The sequence below is a fragment of the Lissotriton helveticus genome, chromosome 5_1 (genome assembly GCF_964261635.1).
Source record: "Lissotriton helveticus chromosome 5_1, aLisHel1.1, whole genome shotgun sequence".
Lineage (NCBI taxonomy): Eukaryota > Metazoa > Chordata > Amphibia > Caudata > Salamandridae > Lissotriton > Lissotriton helveticus.
In genome coordinates, this window is record NC_136065.1 from 2,064,153,196 (window position 1) to 2,064,168,960 (window position 15,765).

Genomic DNA, 15,765 nt, shown 5'->3' on the forward strand with positions numbered 1-15,765 from the left:
CTGAGGCAAGGTTGTGTCATCACCCCTTGCTTAGGTATAGTATTCCTATACCTACCCTTATATATAGACGCACAGTAACCTTTAAGTCACTACTATGGCAGGCCTTAACAATCCTGGAGGCAGAGTGCTTGGTTATGTGTGAGATGGTGCTCTAGCATGAGCTGAGCCTGTCTGCAGCTTTCGGAACCATGTCTTTATAGCTGTTCTATGATATTGCCATACCATATACTCAAGTGCATTATGAACCTCGCGGTTAAATGATAACTTTGGTTTGGCTTTATCCAAACATGTCGTGTAAGGTGTCATACGCTTTGGAATACTACCCCCTCGCCAATTCTGGCGACGGGGGTAGCTTTCCACCCTTCTAGAGGGAGAAGACATGTCGTTGCTGACTATCCCGGTTAAAGTTAACCAGAACCCCAGCGTCACAAAATGGACGCTGCTGCCACAGACACAAGTCTGACCTCCTGCTGCTTGGAGTCCTTCCAGTCACGGAGGTTTGGACAATAGGTTTCCTGCCTGGAGAGGTGCGAGCACCACCCCAGACAGGACTTTGTGTATTGGGACAGGGAGGGCTGAATAGATTGAGACATGCCTGGGGCACACTAGGTGCTCCATGCATACACCAGTTCAAACCGGTTGCTGGGGCACTCCAGCCCCAGCTCTGGTGCGAAACTGGACAAAGGAGAGGGGGTGTAACCACCCCCCTTCCTGGTCCCACCCATCGGAGGGACCTAGAAAGTAATCCAGCCCCTTTTAGTTGTATAAAGGTAGGAGCTGAGTCCCAAGACTTTAGATAAATCCTGACTTGAAACTTTGACACGAAACTCTGGACCTTCGACGTTCTGCTGAAGCTGAAGACTGAAGAATCTCCCTTGTGGCCAAGGAGTGACCACCCTGGGCAACCAGGCACCATCCAGCAGATTAACGACTTGCTTTGTCGACGCTTCCCGCCGGAACCCGAGCACAGAGCCTGACAAGACCCAGACTTCCAGACCTCTCTGACCCTCTCTTCACTTCTGCAGCTTAGCTGAGATCCGTGGAGGCGACGAGACACGTGGGACCGGCCATCTTGAAAAGTCCACGACTTGCTAACTGTGCAACTCCTGAGGAATCCTCGAAGCTGTGCACTGGGGGATTGAGAAGCCCCGAATCCGAGCTCCACCTGCACTGAAGATCAGCCCCCCACACTCCACGAGTTCTGCGCGGGGCCCTTCTGCGTGTGTTCTGCTCGACGCGTTGTCCGGTTGCTGGCCCGTTGGCTAGTGGCCTCTGTGACGACAATCGTTTTGAACCAACTCGCTGGTCTGGTTGCTTCAGACTGGCCCTTGCCTCCCTGCAAAGGTGAGACCCTTCAGACCTTGCTGGTCTGCATCAGAAGCCTTCTTTTGAATCCTGCGTGGGTTGCCTTTGCCAAGGCTTGTTGACTCCAATCCGACAGTTGACCTCTCTATCTGCGAGAACCTTCGTGGGACAGCTCCTTTCCAGCACTTGGTCGTCCTCGACGCCTCCTGGTCCGCGTGGCTGAAGAGACTAGCTTCACGACAGCACCTGATTGCTCCTCGACGTCGTCTGGCTCCTTCCTGGTTCCACCCGGTCACTGGCTAGTGACCCAGACTCTGTCCCCTCTGCTTTCAGGTCTTCTTCATCCTCGATCCACCCTTGGATCCACCCGGACATCTTCCTCCTGGTCACCTGCAGCATCTTTCTTCACAGGCTCATAGACTTCAACGGCGAAACCGGACACATCTGTAGGAGAGTAGGGTCTGCAATCCTATGATCACCCAGATTTTTGCTTTTTGCTTCACTGGTTTACGACTTTCCCTGGCTGTGGGCCTGCTAATCAGACCCACAGCCTAGCTGTTCTCTCTAATCCAAATTGTACCCAGGTACTGAATTGGCACTGGGCCCTCAAGTCCCTGTACCCAGGGCTGAGGTGCACCCAGAAGTCTCCCAGGGGCTGCAGCATGCATTATGCCACCCCTGGGCTGACTAACTAAATCAGACACAACTGGCTGCTTGACAGCTGGGGCAGAGGGGTGTACCCACCCCCTGCTGTAGATATAGTATTCCTATATCTAAACCTAAATGGACACACAGATCTCCTATCAGTCACTCCTATGGCAGGCCTTGACAATCCTGAAGACAGAGTGCTTGGAATCGTGTGAGATAGTGCTCTGGCATGAGCTGAGCCTGTCTGCGGCTTTCGGGATCCATCCCTTAGCCGTTTCCATGATATCGCATACCATATACTCTTAAGTGCATTATAATCCTCGCGGTTATATGCCAACTCTGGTATCGCTTTATCAAAACATGTCGAGTAAGGTGTCATACGAATTGGAATACTAACCCCTCGCCAATTCTGGCGACGGGGTTAGCATTCCACCCTTCTAGAGGGACACGACATGTATGTAACCTGTAACCCCGGTTAAAGTCAGACATAGCCTCAGCTCCACAAGATGGATGCTGCCACCGAGACACAAGTCTGCCCTCCTGCTGCTGGGAGTCCTCCCAGCCCAGGAGGCAAGGACAAAGGGTTTCCTGCCAGGGGCGGTGCCAGCACCGTCCCAGACAGGATTTTGTGTATCCTAGGTAGGCAGGGCTTTAGAGGAAGGTGACTGCAAGTGGCACCCCGGTGCTCACTGTGCATAGGCAGGCTGAAACCAGTTCCAGGGGCACTCCAGCCCCTGGCCTGGGGAAAGCCCGCCAAAGGAGAGGGGTGTAACCACCCCCCTCCTAGTCCCACCCATAGGGCAGGACTTAGTCGCGTGCCAGCCCCTTTTTGCAGGATAAAGGTAGGAACTGGCCCCCTTCCAAATCAGATCATCTTTGAATCCTGAAACTACTTTCCACGAAAGGAACTCAAGACTTCTTCCCAAGATTCTCCCTTGTGACTAAGGAGTAGTCACCCTGCAGCAGCAGGCACCAACCAAGCATCGCGGTTTGTTGCCAGTCTCTCCTTCGGATCAAGACTGCTCCAGCACGACGAGAACCGGCTTCCCTGGCACCTCTGACCTCAACCTACATCATCAGCCCAGCTGTGATCCGTGGGTGCGACGAGACCTCGAGGGACCGGCCATCTTCAGAACTGCACGACGCTTGTCCAGCACGACTCCCGAGTGACCCTCGACTGAGTGCTTTGGGGTAAGAGAAGCCCCGACCCTGAGCAGCTCCAGCACCGAAGTTCAGCCTCCCTGCATCCACGAGATCGGCGTGGGGCCCTTCTGCTCTTTGCTGCTCACCGCGTTGTCCAGGTCGCTTGCCCGTTGGCTAGTGGCCCTCTCACGACGCTCCACGACGACAACCACTGCTGGTCTGGTTGCTCCAGACTAGCCCTTGCTCCTCTCCAAAAGAGGAGCACCCTGGACCCTCCTGGTCCACTCAAGACGCCATTTTAGGTCCACCGCGTGGGCCTTGCATTTGCCAAGACTTGTTGCCCAATCCTGGGTCCAGCGACGTCGACAGCAAGAACCTTCGTGGGACAGCTCGCACCTCCATCCTGGTCGCCGACAACGCCTCCTGGTCCGAGAGACTGCAGAGCCCAGCAGCGCCCACTCACCTGGCTGAGGTGACTTCGTCCGGTGCCATCCTGGTGCCCACTCAAATCACTGGCTAGTGATTCAGAACTTGGTCCCCTCTGCTTACAGGTTTCTTCTTCCCTGATCCAGGCTTGGATCACTCCGAACTTTCTTCACTGGCCGCCTGCCAGCAACTCTTTCTTCAGGCTCCTGGATCTTCAACAGTGGTTTCCGACGCAACTTCAACCCTATGCAGCCGCAGCCCCTGGGCTAGGTAATTTGAGTACTCCGGTGCTCCAGCATAGTCTAACACCCTAAGTGTTCGGATCCACCCTTGTTTTCGACCCACCTAGTCGGGTTCGCCCGAGAACAGTAACTTTGCAACTGCTAGCCTCCATAGACTTTTTCCCGCCTTACGTGTGAGAGTTCCCACTCTGCACACGACGTCCACAGGCCTCCTGCCACTAATCTAAGGGTTTAGTATTGTAGGCCTAGCGTTTCTAAAGTTTATGAGAATAGTTACTTACCTGCTAGTAATTCGCATTCCACTTTTGTGAATATGGTTTTTCGTGCCCCTCGGGCATTTGTGTAAATTGTGCAACTTGAAGTATTTTTATAAGAGTTTTGTTGTGTGCTTAGCTCCCTGACTCATAAAGAGTTCAGGGTAGTCTTGTTATAAATAAATATCTGGTTATTTTCATAACAACTTGTGTGGTGTCCTTTCACTTGGTGTTCAAGGGGTAATGTGATGGTAAAACAGCTGGCTTAACACGCCCTCTAGAGTCTTAGCCTTAGACTGCTCGTATCCATGCTACTAGGATAGCTGGTCTATAAGGTTGACTTACAACCAATCATCAATAAGGGTTGTTTGGACTGATACATAGTGATCACTAGAATAGTGAGCACTGCATATCAGGCCAACTTCTCACAACATCTTCACACCTATGCACCCGCTTCCTGTGGGTGAGGTAACGCGAGTACTTCGGTGCTCCCAAGGGTATTGACTATCCAAGTGTCGAGGTTTTTAGTTGTTTCCTTCTAGCTAAACCGGAAGTGTCCTAAATCCTTCTTTTTCTAAACTCTAAGTTCCCATTGACTTAACATTGACTCTCGCGTGTGTGTGTAAAGACACTGCACGTGCCGCCTGTGGGCCTCCCACTCCTAACCTGAGGGTCAGATGGTGTAGCCCCAGCGATTCTCTAGGCCCTAGGCCTTTCCTTTTCTCGTGACGTGATACTTATACCACTTTCTTAGTATATGGTTTGCTTCGCCCCTAGAGCCTAACTGTATTTTGTGCAACGTAACATATCCTGATTAAGTAACTTGTTATGTGCTTTGGCCTTTGATCTCATAAAGAGTTCAGAGGAGTGTGTTAGTGAATAAATACATATATATTATATATATATATCCTGTGTGGTGTCCTTTCATTTGATATTCATATGGTAAAACAGCTGGCTTTACACGCCCTCAAGAGTCTTTTAGCCTAAGACTGTTCTGTCCACGCTACCACTACATTGCTGGTCTATAAGGTTGACTTACAACCATCACCATAAGGGTTGTTTGGACTGGTGCAAGGTGTTCACTAGAATAGTGAACATCATATACCAGGCAAACTTCTCACAGTGCCCATTCGACCAGGGCTACTGCAGCCACTACTGCCTTGGGACGCGGCGTTTCCTTGCAGGACATTTGTCAGGCAGCTACGTGGGCCTCTCTGCACACGTTTACCAAGCATTACTGGCTTGACAGTTAAGTCCGGAGAGACGGCTTCTCTGGCCATTCTGTTCTGTGACTTTCTGGTGTAATCTTCTTTTTTTTTTTTTTTTTTTTTGTATAAAACCTTTATTGGATAATATAAGCAAACAAATACGGGCCTACAACCCACCGGCCGGCCTCGCAATCGATTAAAGCACAGTAGCGAGCAATTGGGCAACTCAGCAGCATATCAAAGCAAACACGATTAATCCAAGTTACACTGTAATTTGTTGCGCTGCCGAGAAGTAGGAGAAGTGAAGGTTTAGTTTTAAAGTTTTTTTATTAAAAGTATAGCCAAAGTAGTAGGAGCCAAGAAGGAGCAAATTCTTAACAATCCGTACCACGACCGAAATGGACAACAATATTCAGAAAGATTAACGAACATTATCTATTAAACAAAAGGCTGGAGGCGAGTAGCACAGGAGAGAAGACGCGCAGACATTATGATACACCCCAGCCACTACCCACCTCGCACCAATCCACCCCTTGACCCAAAGAAATAGGAGAAGAAAAAAGTAGAAGAAGAAGAAGAAAAATAAGGCCCATAGTAACTGAAACGAACAAAGAAAGAACACCCCCCCACCCAACACGCATGCAGAGGCTACGGCCTACCACCCCCCCCTAGCAGTGTGTCTGTCGCCCCAAGAGTACCCGAAATTTAGGAGCAAGAGAAAGAAGGAAAAGAAATCACAAAAGACCGGAGGAGGGCCAGGAAAATAACCAAAACAATCAGTACTTTTACCCTCGGCCATCCATCCCCGGACCCCGAACCAGCACCAGACCAACACGTATCTCCCACTATTGTCCATTACAGTCCCAGCAATGCACAAAACCGGATGCAGCAAAAAGGGAGAAACATCCTCAGCCTTGTCCCTTTCGATCCAGTACACCGACGGAGTACAGTTCCAAAGCAGCCATCTTGGACGGAGAAAGCAAAAGTAAGGTCCACTGCAGAGCACCATGCCATCCACCAAAGTCCGTCCACCTCAGAGCCAAGCGGTGAACGTCCAACCAAGAAGGAGCAATGCACAATCGCAATGCTTGAAGGGCTGCCGGCCAAAACAGCAGTTGCAACTCCAGGATGGGGCATGGAGACCCGCGATGAAGCCCCGAAACAGTTGTGTGGCGAGGCGTCCGGACACAAACCTCCCGCCTCTGCCGAGGACCAAGATCTCCACACATCTCCGCATCAACACTGGGTAGCGCGGCAGCAACCACATCTCTCTTATCCAGCACCTTCAAGTACGTCTGAGCAGGCTGGTAGTCGCAGACAAACACAGGGTGTGGCGAGGTGCACAGCACACGGAGCTCAGCATGGCCGTCCGAGGGCTCTGCAAGCATAGAGACATCCAGTCGGCATTCCAGGTCCAGGGCCATGTTGCGCACAGCTACATGGAGATTACTCAGGGCATACATAATATCAGCAATCCTGAGGGGTGCCGCAGGATAAGAGGGCGCCGCCGTCTCGCGCACCCTGGGCGCTGGGTCACACCGTATCCCTCGAGACTGGTCGCCGTCGGCCATCGTATCAGCAGCCGGTCCGCAAATCACCGCCACTCCAGGGGGTACAGTAGCGGGACGGTCCCCTTCGCCTGACACCCGGCGACAATGCAGCGCAAACCGCTATGGATACCCCAAATGGCCGCCGGGGGAGAGAGTCCCAGATGCCGAGCGCCCAGTACAAAATGGCAGCCGTCTCAGCGCTGAAGAACAAGAAGACGCTCCGAGCCGTCCACAAGCAAAAAAGAGGGTAGAATATATCTTCTACGGCGGTGACACAAGTCGAGCATGAAGGCGTGCAGGACAGGGCGGCTCGCTGTAGCAGGGAAAACAATGCGGTTATAGCTATCCGTCAGCTAACCCCGTCCTGCTACAATGTCAGCCGTTGTTGCAACTTGGGACGGCAGCCTCCGGAGAACAAAGACCCGGCCTCGGCAATGCAGCACTGAGACAAAGACCGGGACACCTCGTCGCCTCTGCTACCAGGATCGCGCCGGGGAGCACACCGCTGGACTCAGGAGCGCCTCACGGGTCCAGGACGCCGACAAGTGGGCAGGATAACATGCAGGATCAGCGGCGTTGCGGGAGAAGAACGAGAGGGTCGGCGGAGCCGAGGGATCAGGCGGCCATCATGGTCGCGGGCTAGGCTCCTCCTCTCTGGTGTAATCTTGTTCGCAGACCCATTACTGGGCTTGGTATTTCTGGCGTATCTATTCTAAGGTAAGGAATTTATCACTAATGTCTCTTTCAGATGTACAAGTTACTACTTGTATAACGATATATCTGTAAGAGACATTAGTTAGTGATAGATTCCTTACCGCCCCACCCATCCTCCCCGTTCTGCGAACTGATTAAAAGAGTTAAGGTCATCCCTTTTAGGGCCCTAGTTTTATGCACCAATGGTCGGTATCTTGCATGGCTCTGCGTTCCTGGCGCGGAAAGTCCTGTACAGAACTGACGTCAGCGCGCATGGGTGGCGCCTATGTACTCTCCGTGACGTCATCTCGGGGCTTGCGACACCAGTGACGGGCACAGAGCCGCAGGACGCCACCTACTGACGCACAGAGTTACTGCTAAGCAAAAACTTTCCGGATCCAGTCTGATTCCTGGGAATATTCTAAGGTAAGGAATCTATCACTAATGTCTCTTACAGATATATCGTTACACAAGTAGTAACTTGTGCTTCAATGCCCATGCACACTATCTCCGAAAGGAGTCCCCTAACACGTGACTGGAAAGACTGCATAGAAGAAAAACAACTTGCAAGCATCCGTACCCAATGCTATGTGGCAGAAGTATGCAAAGCATGTGAATCTACAGCTTTACATGCCAAGAATAGATGTTTACTTGGTAAGTAACCTTATTCTTACTGTCCACATAGTCACTAAGCATTGTGTGAACATTCCTGGACACAAAGAAGCAAACCTTGGACAAACTGTCTTAAATTCTTTTCTTCTTCAAATGTCTGAAAATCTTCCTCATAAGCTTCCCGCTGCAGGGGAGATGCTCTGATTTTCAGTTTATACAGTGCATTTTATCTGCAGCTACCCATGCTGCAAGCAGACAACTTACCTTTCGCAGTTGGTTTGCAGCTTATAGTGATGTAGATTCACATGCAAACTAATGTAACATCTGTGATAATTGCTTTACTGTTTGTAATCTTTCCTTACTCCAGTTAAGACATTTTTGCATCTTTACACTTACACTTAACCATATGGGGAAAACACAATCTGAGATGTCTGTACTTTGGTGTATTTTGTGTTTCAAAGGGAGGTGTCACTAGTCATTTCGAAACCAAAACTACTCCTTCAAAGGATAAGAACACTTATAACGTTTGAAGCCCAAAAATAGATCCTCAGTTCGGAAGACCAATAGTTCATTAACTCACATTTACATGGCTGACTGCCTTAAGCTCACTGTGGAAAAATAATTACCGCATCAGACACATTTACAAGAGAAGCTCTCTTGCTCAGTCACATTAAAGTCCATCCTCTCTGTCTCTAGTGTATGATGCCACACTACATATGGAGTGGTTGGGGCCCTTTGACATTCGATCACTCGCTCATGTCTCACTAATGCTCTTCTTGTTAGATTACAGGATCACCTATATTCTTGGCTGATTTAAAAGCAACTGAGATAGTCTTCAGGTTTCACTTGATATTTATCTACCAAAATGCTTGATATATTCTATTTGAGACCGGTACACTAGTCCTTGCTCCATAGATTGGAGTACTGTAGAGTGGAGTGGAGTCGAGTGAATTGGAGTAGAGTTAATGTGAATCCAGCAGTTATGTATTTCCTTATTTTATACAGAACCATGCCTCAGCTGGTAAAGGCAATGAGTGTATGATCCTAAAAAAACAACCGTTAATTGATTTCTACTGTACTTGTATTGGACACCCTACTTTTCCATTAAACAAGGTGATGTGAACCTCAAATTCTCTGATTAGTGTAGAAAAGAAGGGTCCAAAGTTTAGCCCAAGGGATCACCATGCTCAGTTGTAAGTATCTGATGAACTTTGCACTAAAACACTCTTCTGGGTTTTAGCTGCTGACCCAACCTGTGCTACAAATTGGTGTGATTGCTTTTTTGTGCCTACCATCTCGTGGAACCATTGCAATTACATCTTCTTGTGGATCTTAACTGGGTATTAATCTCTAGAAAGACTGATATATTCACTTTTATCTTTGAAACAGATACTTGCAGGAAGTCTTACTCTCCGTCTGGCCCTGTGGAAGCCTGGATCGACCCCCTGAACACTTATGAAGACCCCGTGGGCACAGAGGTAATGTAAGGGAAGATGTAAGGAAGTGGCTCATTAAGGGCAGTATCTTCAGTTAGTTGCACTGCACTATGTATTTCCATACAGGATGCTTTTTATTGACCACCTTCTGTTGACACAGCATTACCATCTCTGCTGTGCTTTTGTTTGGGCTTTTATGTGTCCTTTGCAGCACGTTTACCAACAATCATAATTGCGCATTCAATCTGCCATGAAATGTAACATTTTGTTTTTGAAGGAGCCAAAAACAAATACTTTATCTGCAACTATGCACCATCTAAACCTGATCTGCGTTACGTACAAATGTGTACCTGTTGGCTCATGGGTTTCTTTCCCCTCAAATTTCTCATTGTGGTTAATATCCCAAGGTGCTTCACTGGAAAAATTTTAATCCCTTCAAAGAGCAACAGGCGTTTATAGATTGTCATTATGGCAAAATGGTTTCTCTGTTGCACATACTATTAGATTTGACTTCATTTTAAAGTACAGTCTCTCCCCACTCTCCAGGCCTTTAGATCTGCCCTGAAAACCTATCTCTTTGTACGTGCCTACCTGTAGTAGTGCTGTTGTAATTTGCTGATCTTTTTTAGATAGGCGCCTTGACACCTTCGGGTTTAGTACGCGCAATACAAATTGGCTTAATAATAATAATAATAATACAGCTCGGAAGCTGGTACCCAATGACGTCCTTTAAACATACCTAGCATTTGAATCTTTGTACCTTTGTTTTGTACTGTGACAATAACTGATTAGTGTTTGATAACAACACAACGTACTGCTGTATTTTGCTTCTCCAATGGCTATCCAAACATAAGGTGACAGATTTAAGATTCCGGTCCAGTAAAGGCATGGCTTGGCAGTTCGGGCTGGACTGTTCGCATGAGGCACAGGGTCAAGGTTGATTTGCATATGGCCATGTCTGAACTGGGGTGGTGTGGAGTGAAAAAAACAATGGATTTAGGCCCAGATCTCTGTACTGGGGTGAATGTATGACATTGTTCTGCATTCTGTCCATCAACTGTTGGTTTTGCAGATTTAAGATTCATGTCATCTCTTAAATTACCGGCTCATTAACAAATTATTTAGTGGTATTATCAGACCGGGCCTAAATAATTTAATTAGTTCTAAACCGGACTCTGTGCGCGTGCTCTGGCCTGTAAATTGGTACGTTTAATGGGCTTGTCCCAAATTGGCATAGCCTAACTAACTTGTAGGTCCGTAGCATAAGGGGCCTCTGGTATCCAGGGCCTGTATATCGAAGTTTCTCCCAAGGACGTATAGCATTTGTGCCACCTTGAGTGACAGAGTAAAGCATGGTTTCTAGTCAGCCACTGCAGAAGGGAAAGGCAGTTTTAAACTGCTGAACTTGACTTTGCAATTTAAGGTAATGGCAAAGCCCAAACCTACCTTTATAGGGCTTGCCTAGACCACGCTGCCTCTTCGAGACATAGTTTTTAGGTCTCGCAGACCTAGCGCTAAAGCCCCCTTGCGCTCCTTGCTCTGTCAGGCTTAATGTCATGGATACGATTTTGGAAGGGGACTTGAATCCCCGCCCGTTTTTCCCATTGGCTTGCGTCATAGCTTAGGCTAAACACTGGCTTTCTATTGTGAAGGAGGCTTTTTAGTCCCTCCTTGTTACTGCCCTGTCCACTTTTGGCCCCGCCAGCCCGGACTGGATCCTTTACTTGCGGGGTGACACTCTCTCCTTTATTTAGTGGGTGAGCACTTTCTTTTTGTCATTCCGGCTGTGAAGAGCAATGTTCTAAGTTGTATGTGGATACCGCGCTCCATTTATTTATTAAATTCTTTACATTAGTTCGGAGCGTGGCGCCCGCTTTAGGGACACCACGCTCTATTTATTTACTTTTTTACTTTGAATCAAAGCGCGGCGCCCGCCTGAGGGGCACAATGCTCAGTTTATTTATTTTTCTGCATTATTTGCATTGAGCTGGCGGGTTCACTCTGTGATTAGAAGCAGTGTTTCTCCTCAGATGCGTGATGCAGTCGTGTTGTACACCATTCTCCTGGTAGACCGACAGCATCTGTCACCCAAACCTTTCCTGCCGCCTTTGAGGTTTGCACCTTCAGTCACTGGCCGTCTCCCAGCGGAGTTGACTCCATGCTTGGGAGTCTGTGTAGACTCCGTTAGCAGAGCCCATCCAAGCTTCCATACTGCAGACAGAGAAATCTGACGTGTACGAGAAGATGTAGAAAAGACAAACGGGCACACACAATGCTAGAAACATAATAATAATAGTAAACATACAAAGGGGGGCGGAACATTACTCGAGAAAAAACATAATTAATCAAAACAAATAATGTATGGAAAGTCATCAGTAGGACATGCAAAAATGAGTAAAATAATACTTGAGATATTTTTAAAAGGCCATTGCGCAAAGAGTATTTGAAAGTGTTTATCCCCAAGGCGCTAGTTCCGATTCTGATCACATTTAGCATTTTAAGATGTCCGGATTGCTAGCTGTTTTGTCCCTATCAGTCCCTCTTTTATTTCCACAGTCCCTGCGGCTGGTAGACTAAGTCACTAACAGGCTCCTCCCACACCGGTCTTGCCCTTCTGTCACTCGTCCCCGTGGTTTGTCTTCTATTTAGCAAGGGATTCTCCCGCAGGACATTTGAACAAGCCATGACTTTCGCCACTTGGCAGTTCGTTCGCGTTTTGTCCTCCTCCAGCGCCTCACAGGCAAAGAACGTGGTCATCAAGCATGTGGCGTTGATCGGTGGGGGGTTAATGGCCGCAGGCATTGCACAGGTAAGACTAAGCCCTCTGTAGTGCATTTTACATTAAATCCCACACTGGCATCAGTGTGGGTTTAATGTGCTGAGAAGTTTGATATCAAACTTGTCAGTGTTCAGTGTAGCCATTATGGAGCTGTGGAGTTTGTAATGACAACCTCCCCGCACCATATACTCTTAATGGCATCACTGTACTTACAATGCCCAGGAATGGCCCTGGGTACTGTAGGGGCACAGGGCTCAGGCACCTGTGCCCACATCACTGGCATAGGGCACCCAGCTAGAGATGTGGCTGATGTATGCCAGGGCCGTGGGGTTGTGGGCATGGCACACAGGTGCCATGTTGACTCTTAGTTTAGTTCTGAACCTAGACTCACAGCCTGCAAAGGAAGTGTGTGGGTGTCAAGGTACAGGGCCCCTAAGGGTGGCACAATAAGTGCTGCAGCCCTTAGGGGTCTTCTCTGGTCACAATGCCCTGGGTACCTAGGTTCTCCAGTATTAGGGGTGTCTTTCATAGATTCACATGCTTGAATATTCCCCGTCGTCGAAGTGGGAGTCCCACGGTACATAAAATAGCAGTAACATATGCATGTATACATGAAAAATTATCATAAATAAAAATATACATACATATAATGTAATACAATGTAAATTCTAAAAGTACCATAGAACATAATAGGCCCAGTGAAAAGCCTAAGGGAGAACTCACTTTAGTAGCATATTAGTGTCATTATGTGTTGGTCCACATTCCAGCCAATCAGGCTGTAGCCTCCTCTAGAACCTTCTCCTCAGAAGCCCAAGTCCTCAGATTTTCTACCACACGTCGTGTGAAGGGAGTCTCCCTGAGCTCTGCTCAGTTTTTTCTTCAACTCTAGCTGTTTTTCTCAGAAAATGTCTTCTAATAAGAATTCTTTATGTTCGAGGCATGTGGGCTGCTAAATTCATATCTATTGCATAGATCGCCGCCTAGTGTTGGGTCCGGATGATTGCACATTGTTGTCCTGGAAGAGTCTTCGAAGTATCACGAGATAGGTGGCTCCTCCCCTGGACTACAGTGCGCATGGGCATTGACTCCATCCCCAGATTGTTTTCTTCCGCCATTGGGTTCGGATGTGGTTTCGTCGTCTCCTAGTCGGAATTGAATAAAACTACTTCTTTAAGGCCAAAAGGCCTTCGTTAGCTCGTCTGTATTGTTCGTGTTCGGTCTCGTGCTTCATCCGACTCTAGGAGTCGGTCTTCTGCGGAGTCGAGTAACTCTTCGGACATCGAGGCCCTGTCGTCGCAGCAAGACCCCGACGATTCTACGATGGAACGGAGTCCGTTCAAGTTCTGCCCCGTGTGTGGTTCGAAATACCCACACATCGACGTGCATCCAGTCTGTAACAAATGCCTTTCGCCGGAACACGACGAGGCCAGCTGTATGGCCTGTTCGAAGTTCAGGTCGAAGAAGACGCTCAAGCTTCGGCGCGCAGCGCGCCTTGAGGCCCGGCGAGCGGCTCCGGCACCCGACGACATCTTCGACGACCCCGAGGCAGAAGGCCCAAGCCATCGTCTGCAGATTTCACAACCTTCGACGGAGGTCGAGGCCGATTCCGGTGAACCCGTCGAGGGCCAGGACCTGGAATACGTCGAGGAGGTAGGGGACGACGAAGTTTATGGGGCCGCGGAAGATAGCTCGGAGGAAGAGCTATGACCCGAAAGTTACATGACTCAGGCTCAGGTCACGGGATCGCCACTCGGCCTTACCCACGACCCTGCACCGCAATCCCCGGCCCCGCCTTCTGGCCCGACCACGGACACTTCTGCGGAGCCGCCATTGCGCATATCGAAACCGAAACCTTCGGATTTGACGACAACAAAGATGGCCGACGTACCATCGAAACTGAAGAAGCCTGCTACGTCATCGACTCCGTCGCCTTCAGTGGCTCCGAAGCCAAAGAAGGCTGTCGAACCGGCACCGCTACATACGCTGGCCAAGGAGCCGACCCCTAAGAAGGTCATCGAACACGTGTCGGGCACGGTTGCTCCACCAAAGTCCACAACGACTGTCCAACCGCCATCAGACGCGACTGCGGTGCCAACAGGCAAACGCCTGGTCGAAGCGCAGTCGACGAAGGGCCCCGAGCCGAAGTCCGGAGGCCCTTCGCAACGGCACAAAGAAGCCGGACCAAAACCAACGGCATCGGCGCCTAAGCCTAGGAAGGAGGCCCGGACCATTGGGGTCGAAGATGCGTCGGAGGCTCGACTACGCACGGACACCTCGTCGACGCTAGCGTCCTCCGATGGTGACGGGCATAAGTCATCGGCAACTAAACCCTCCGCTTCGTTCACGAAGCAAGTCACCGACTCCCTCAAACGGATTCGGGAGAAGACTTTGCCGTCGACTACTCTCACGCCGTCGGCCCCGAAATTGGTGGACGCACCGAGGAAGACTTCCACGCAGATCCTCTACACTCTGCCGCCGAAGGTGGCACCGAAGGCCTTTGCACCCCGGTCGGTGTCAAAGGACACAGAAGCCTCACAACACTCGATGCTAATCTGAGCATTATATCGACGCCGATACGGTAAAATTGACGCTCTATAAGCGAAAGATTACTTCCCAACCATTAGAATCCTATGTCATACCTCTGAAGAAGAGGAGGCCAGCACAGGACCTTCCTGCCCTTGTTGAACCTATTCATCCTCAACCAAGGAGGAGCCCATCACCCTCTCCCAATGCTTCAGGGGGAGATGACGATGACCAGGATGACCAGTACAATTTCCCAGATAACAATGACCCTGATGAGCAACAGGACTCATGGGTGGACACTGGTGACCAGGGAGGCCAACAAGTGGTACAGGACCCACAGGTTTATGGTGTACGGACATCCCCAACTGAGGATTCAGCGGCATTCAATGCCTTAATTGAACGGGCAGCTGCAAATCATAATGTGGACATGCATGCTGACCCGGTGGAAGAAGATTTTTTGTTTGACACTTTCTCTGCCGCAGAAAAAACTGTTAAAACGCTTCCAATGCTAAAAGGTGTCCTTAAGCATGCACCAGAAATCTTTAAGGAACCCACCAGGGCAAGAGTGGTGAACCCACGTATTGAAAAGAAATACAGACCGGCACCTGGAGACCCAGCATATATTCGGGGCCAGTTGCCTCTGGACTCTTTGGTGGTCGCCAATGCCCGCAAAAGGGCAAACTCCCAGACAAGGGGTGAAGCTCCTCCCCCAGACAAGGAGTCGAAAGTGCTAGAGGCATCTGGTAAAAGGGTGGCTGCACAGGCAGCCAATATCTGGCGCATATCGAACACACAGGCACTGTTGGCACGATATGATAGGGCGCATTACGACACCCTAGAGCAGCTCCTTCAACACCTTCCAGATGAGTTTAAAGAGGCAGCTGAGATGCTAATACAGGAGGGAAAGCTCATTTCAAACGCAGCAATTAAGTGTGCGCTTGACGTT

General features: G+C 49.5%; 1 protein-coding gene across 13 annotated transcripts in view; it reads left to right on the forward strand.

Annotated features, from left to right (window-relative positions):
- The window catches only part of PRRC2A (proline rich coiled-coil 2A), a 1,857,131-nt gene that overhangs the window by 1,266,453 nt on the left and 574,913 nt on the right, over nt 1-15,765 (forward strand). For all 13 annotated transcript variants that reach the window (XM_078645954.1, XM_078645958.1, XM_078645955.1 and 10 more), the window contains exon 20: nt 9,471-9,559. In XM_078645954.1, the coding sequence (XP_078502080.1) occupies nt 9,471-9,559 (89 nt within the window). The remainder of the gene's footprint in view (nt 1-9,470; nt 9,560-15,765) is intronic.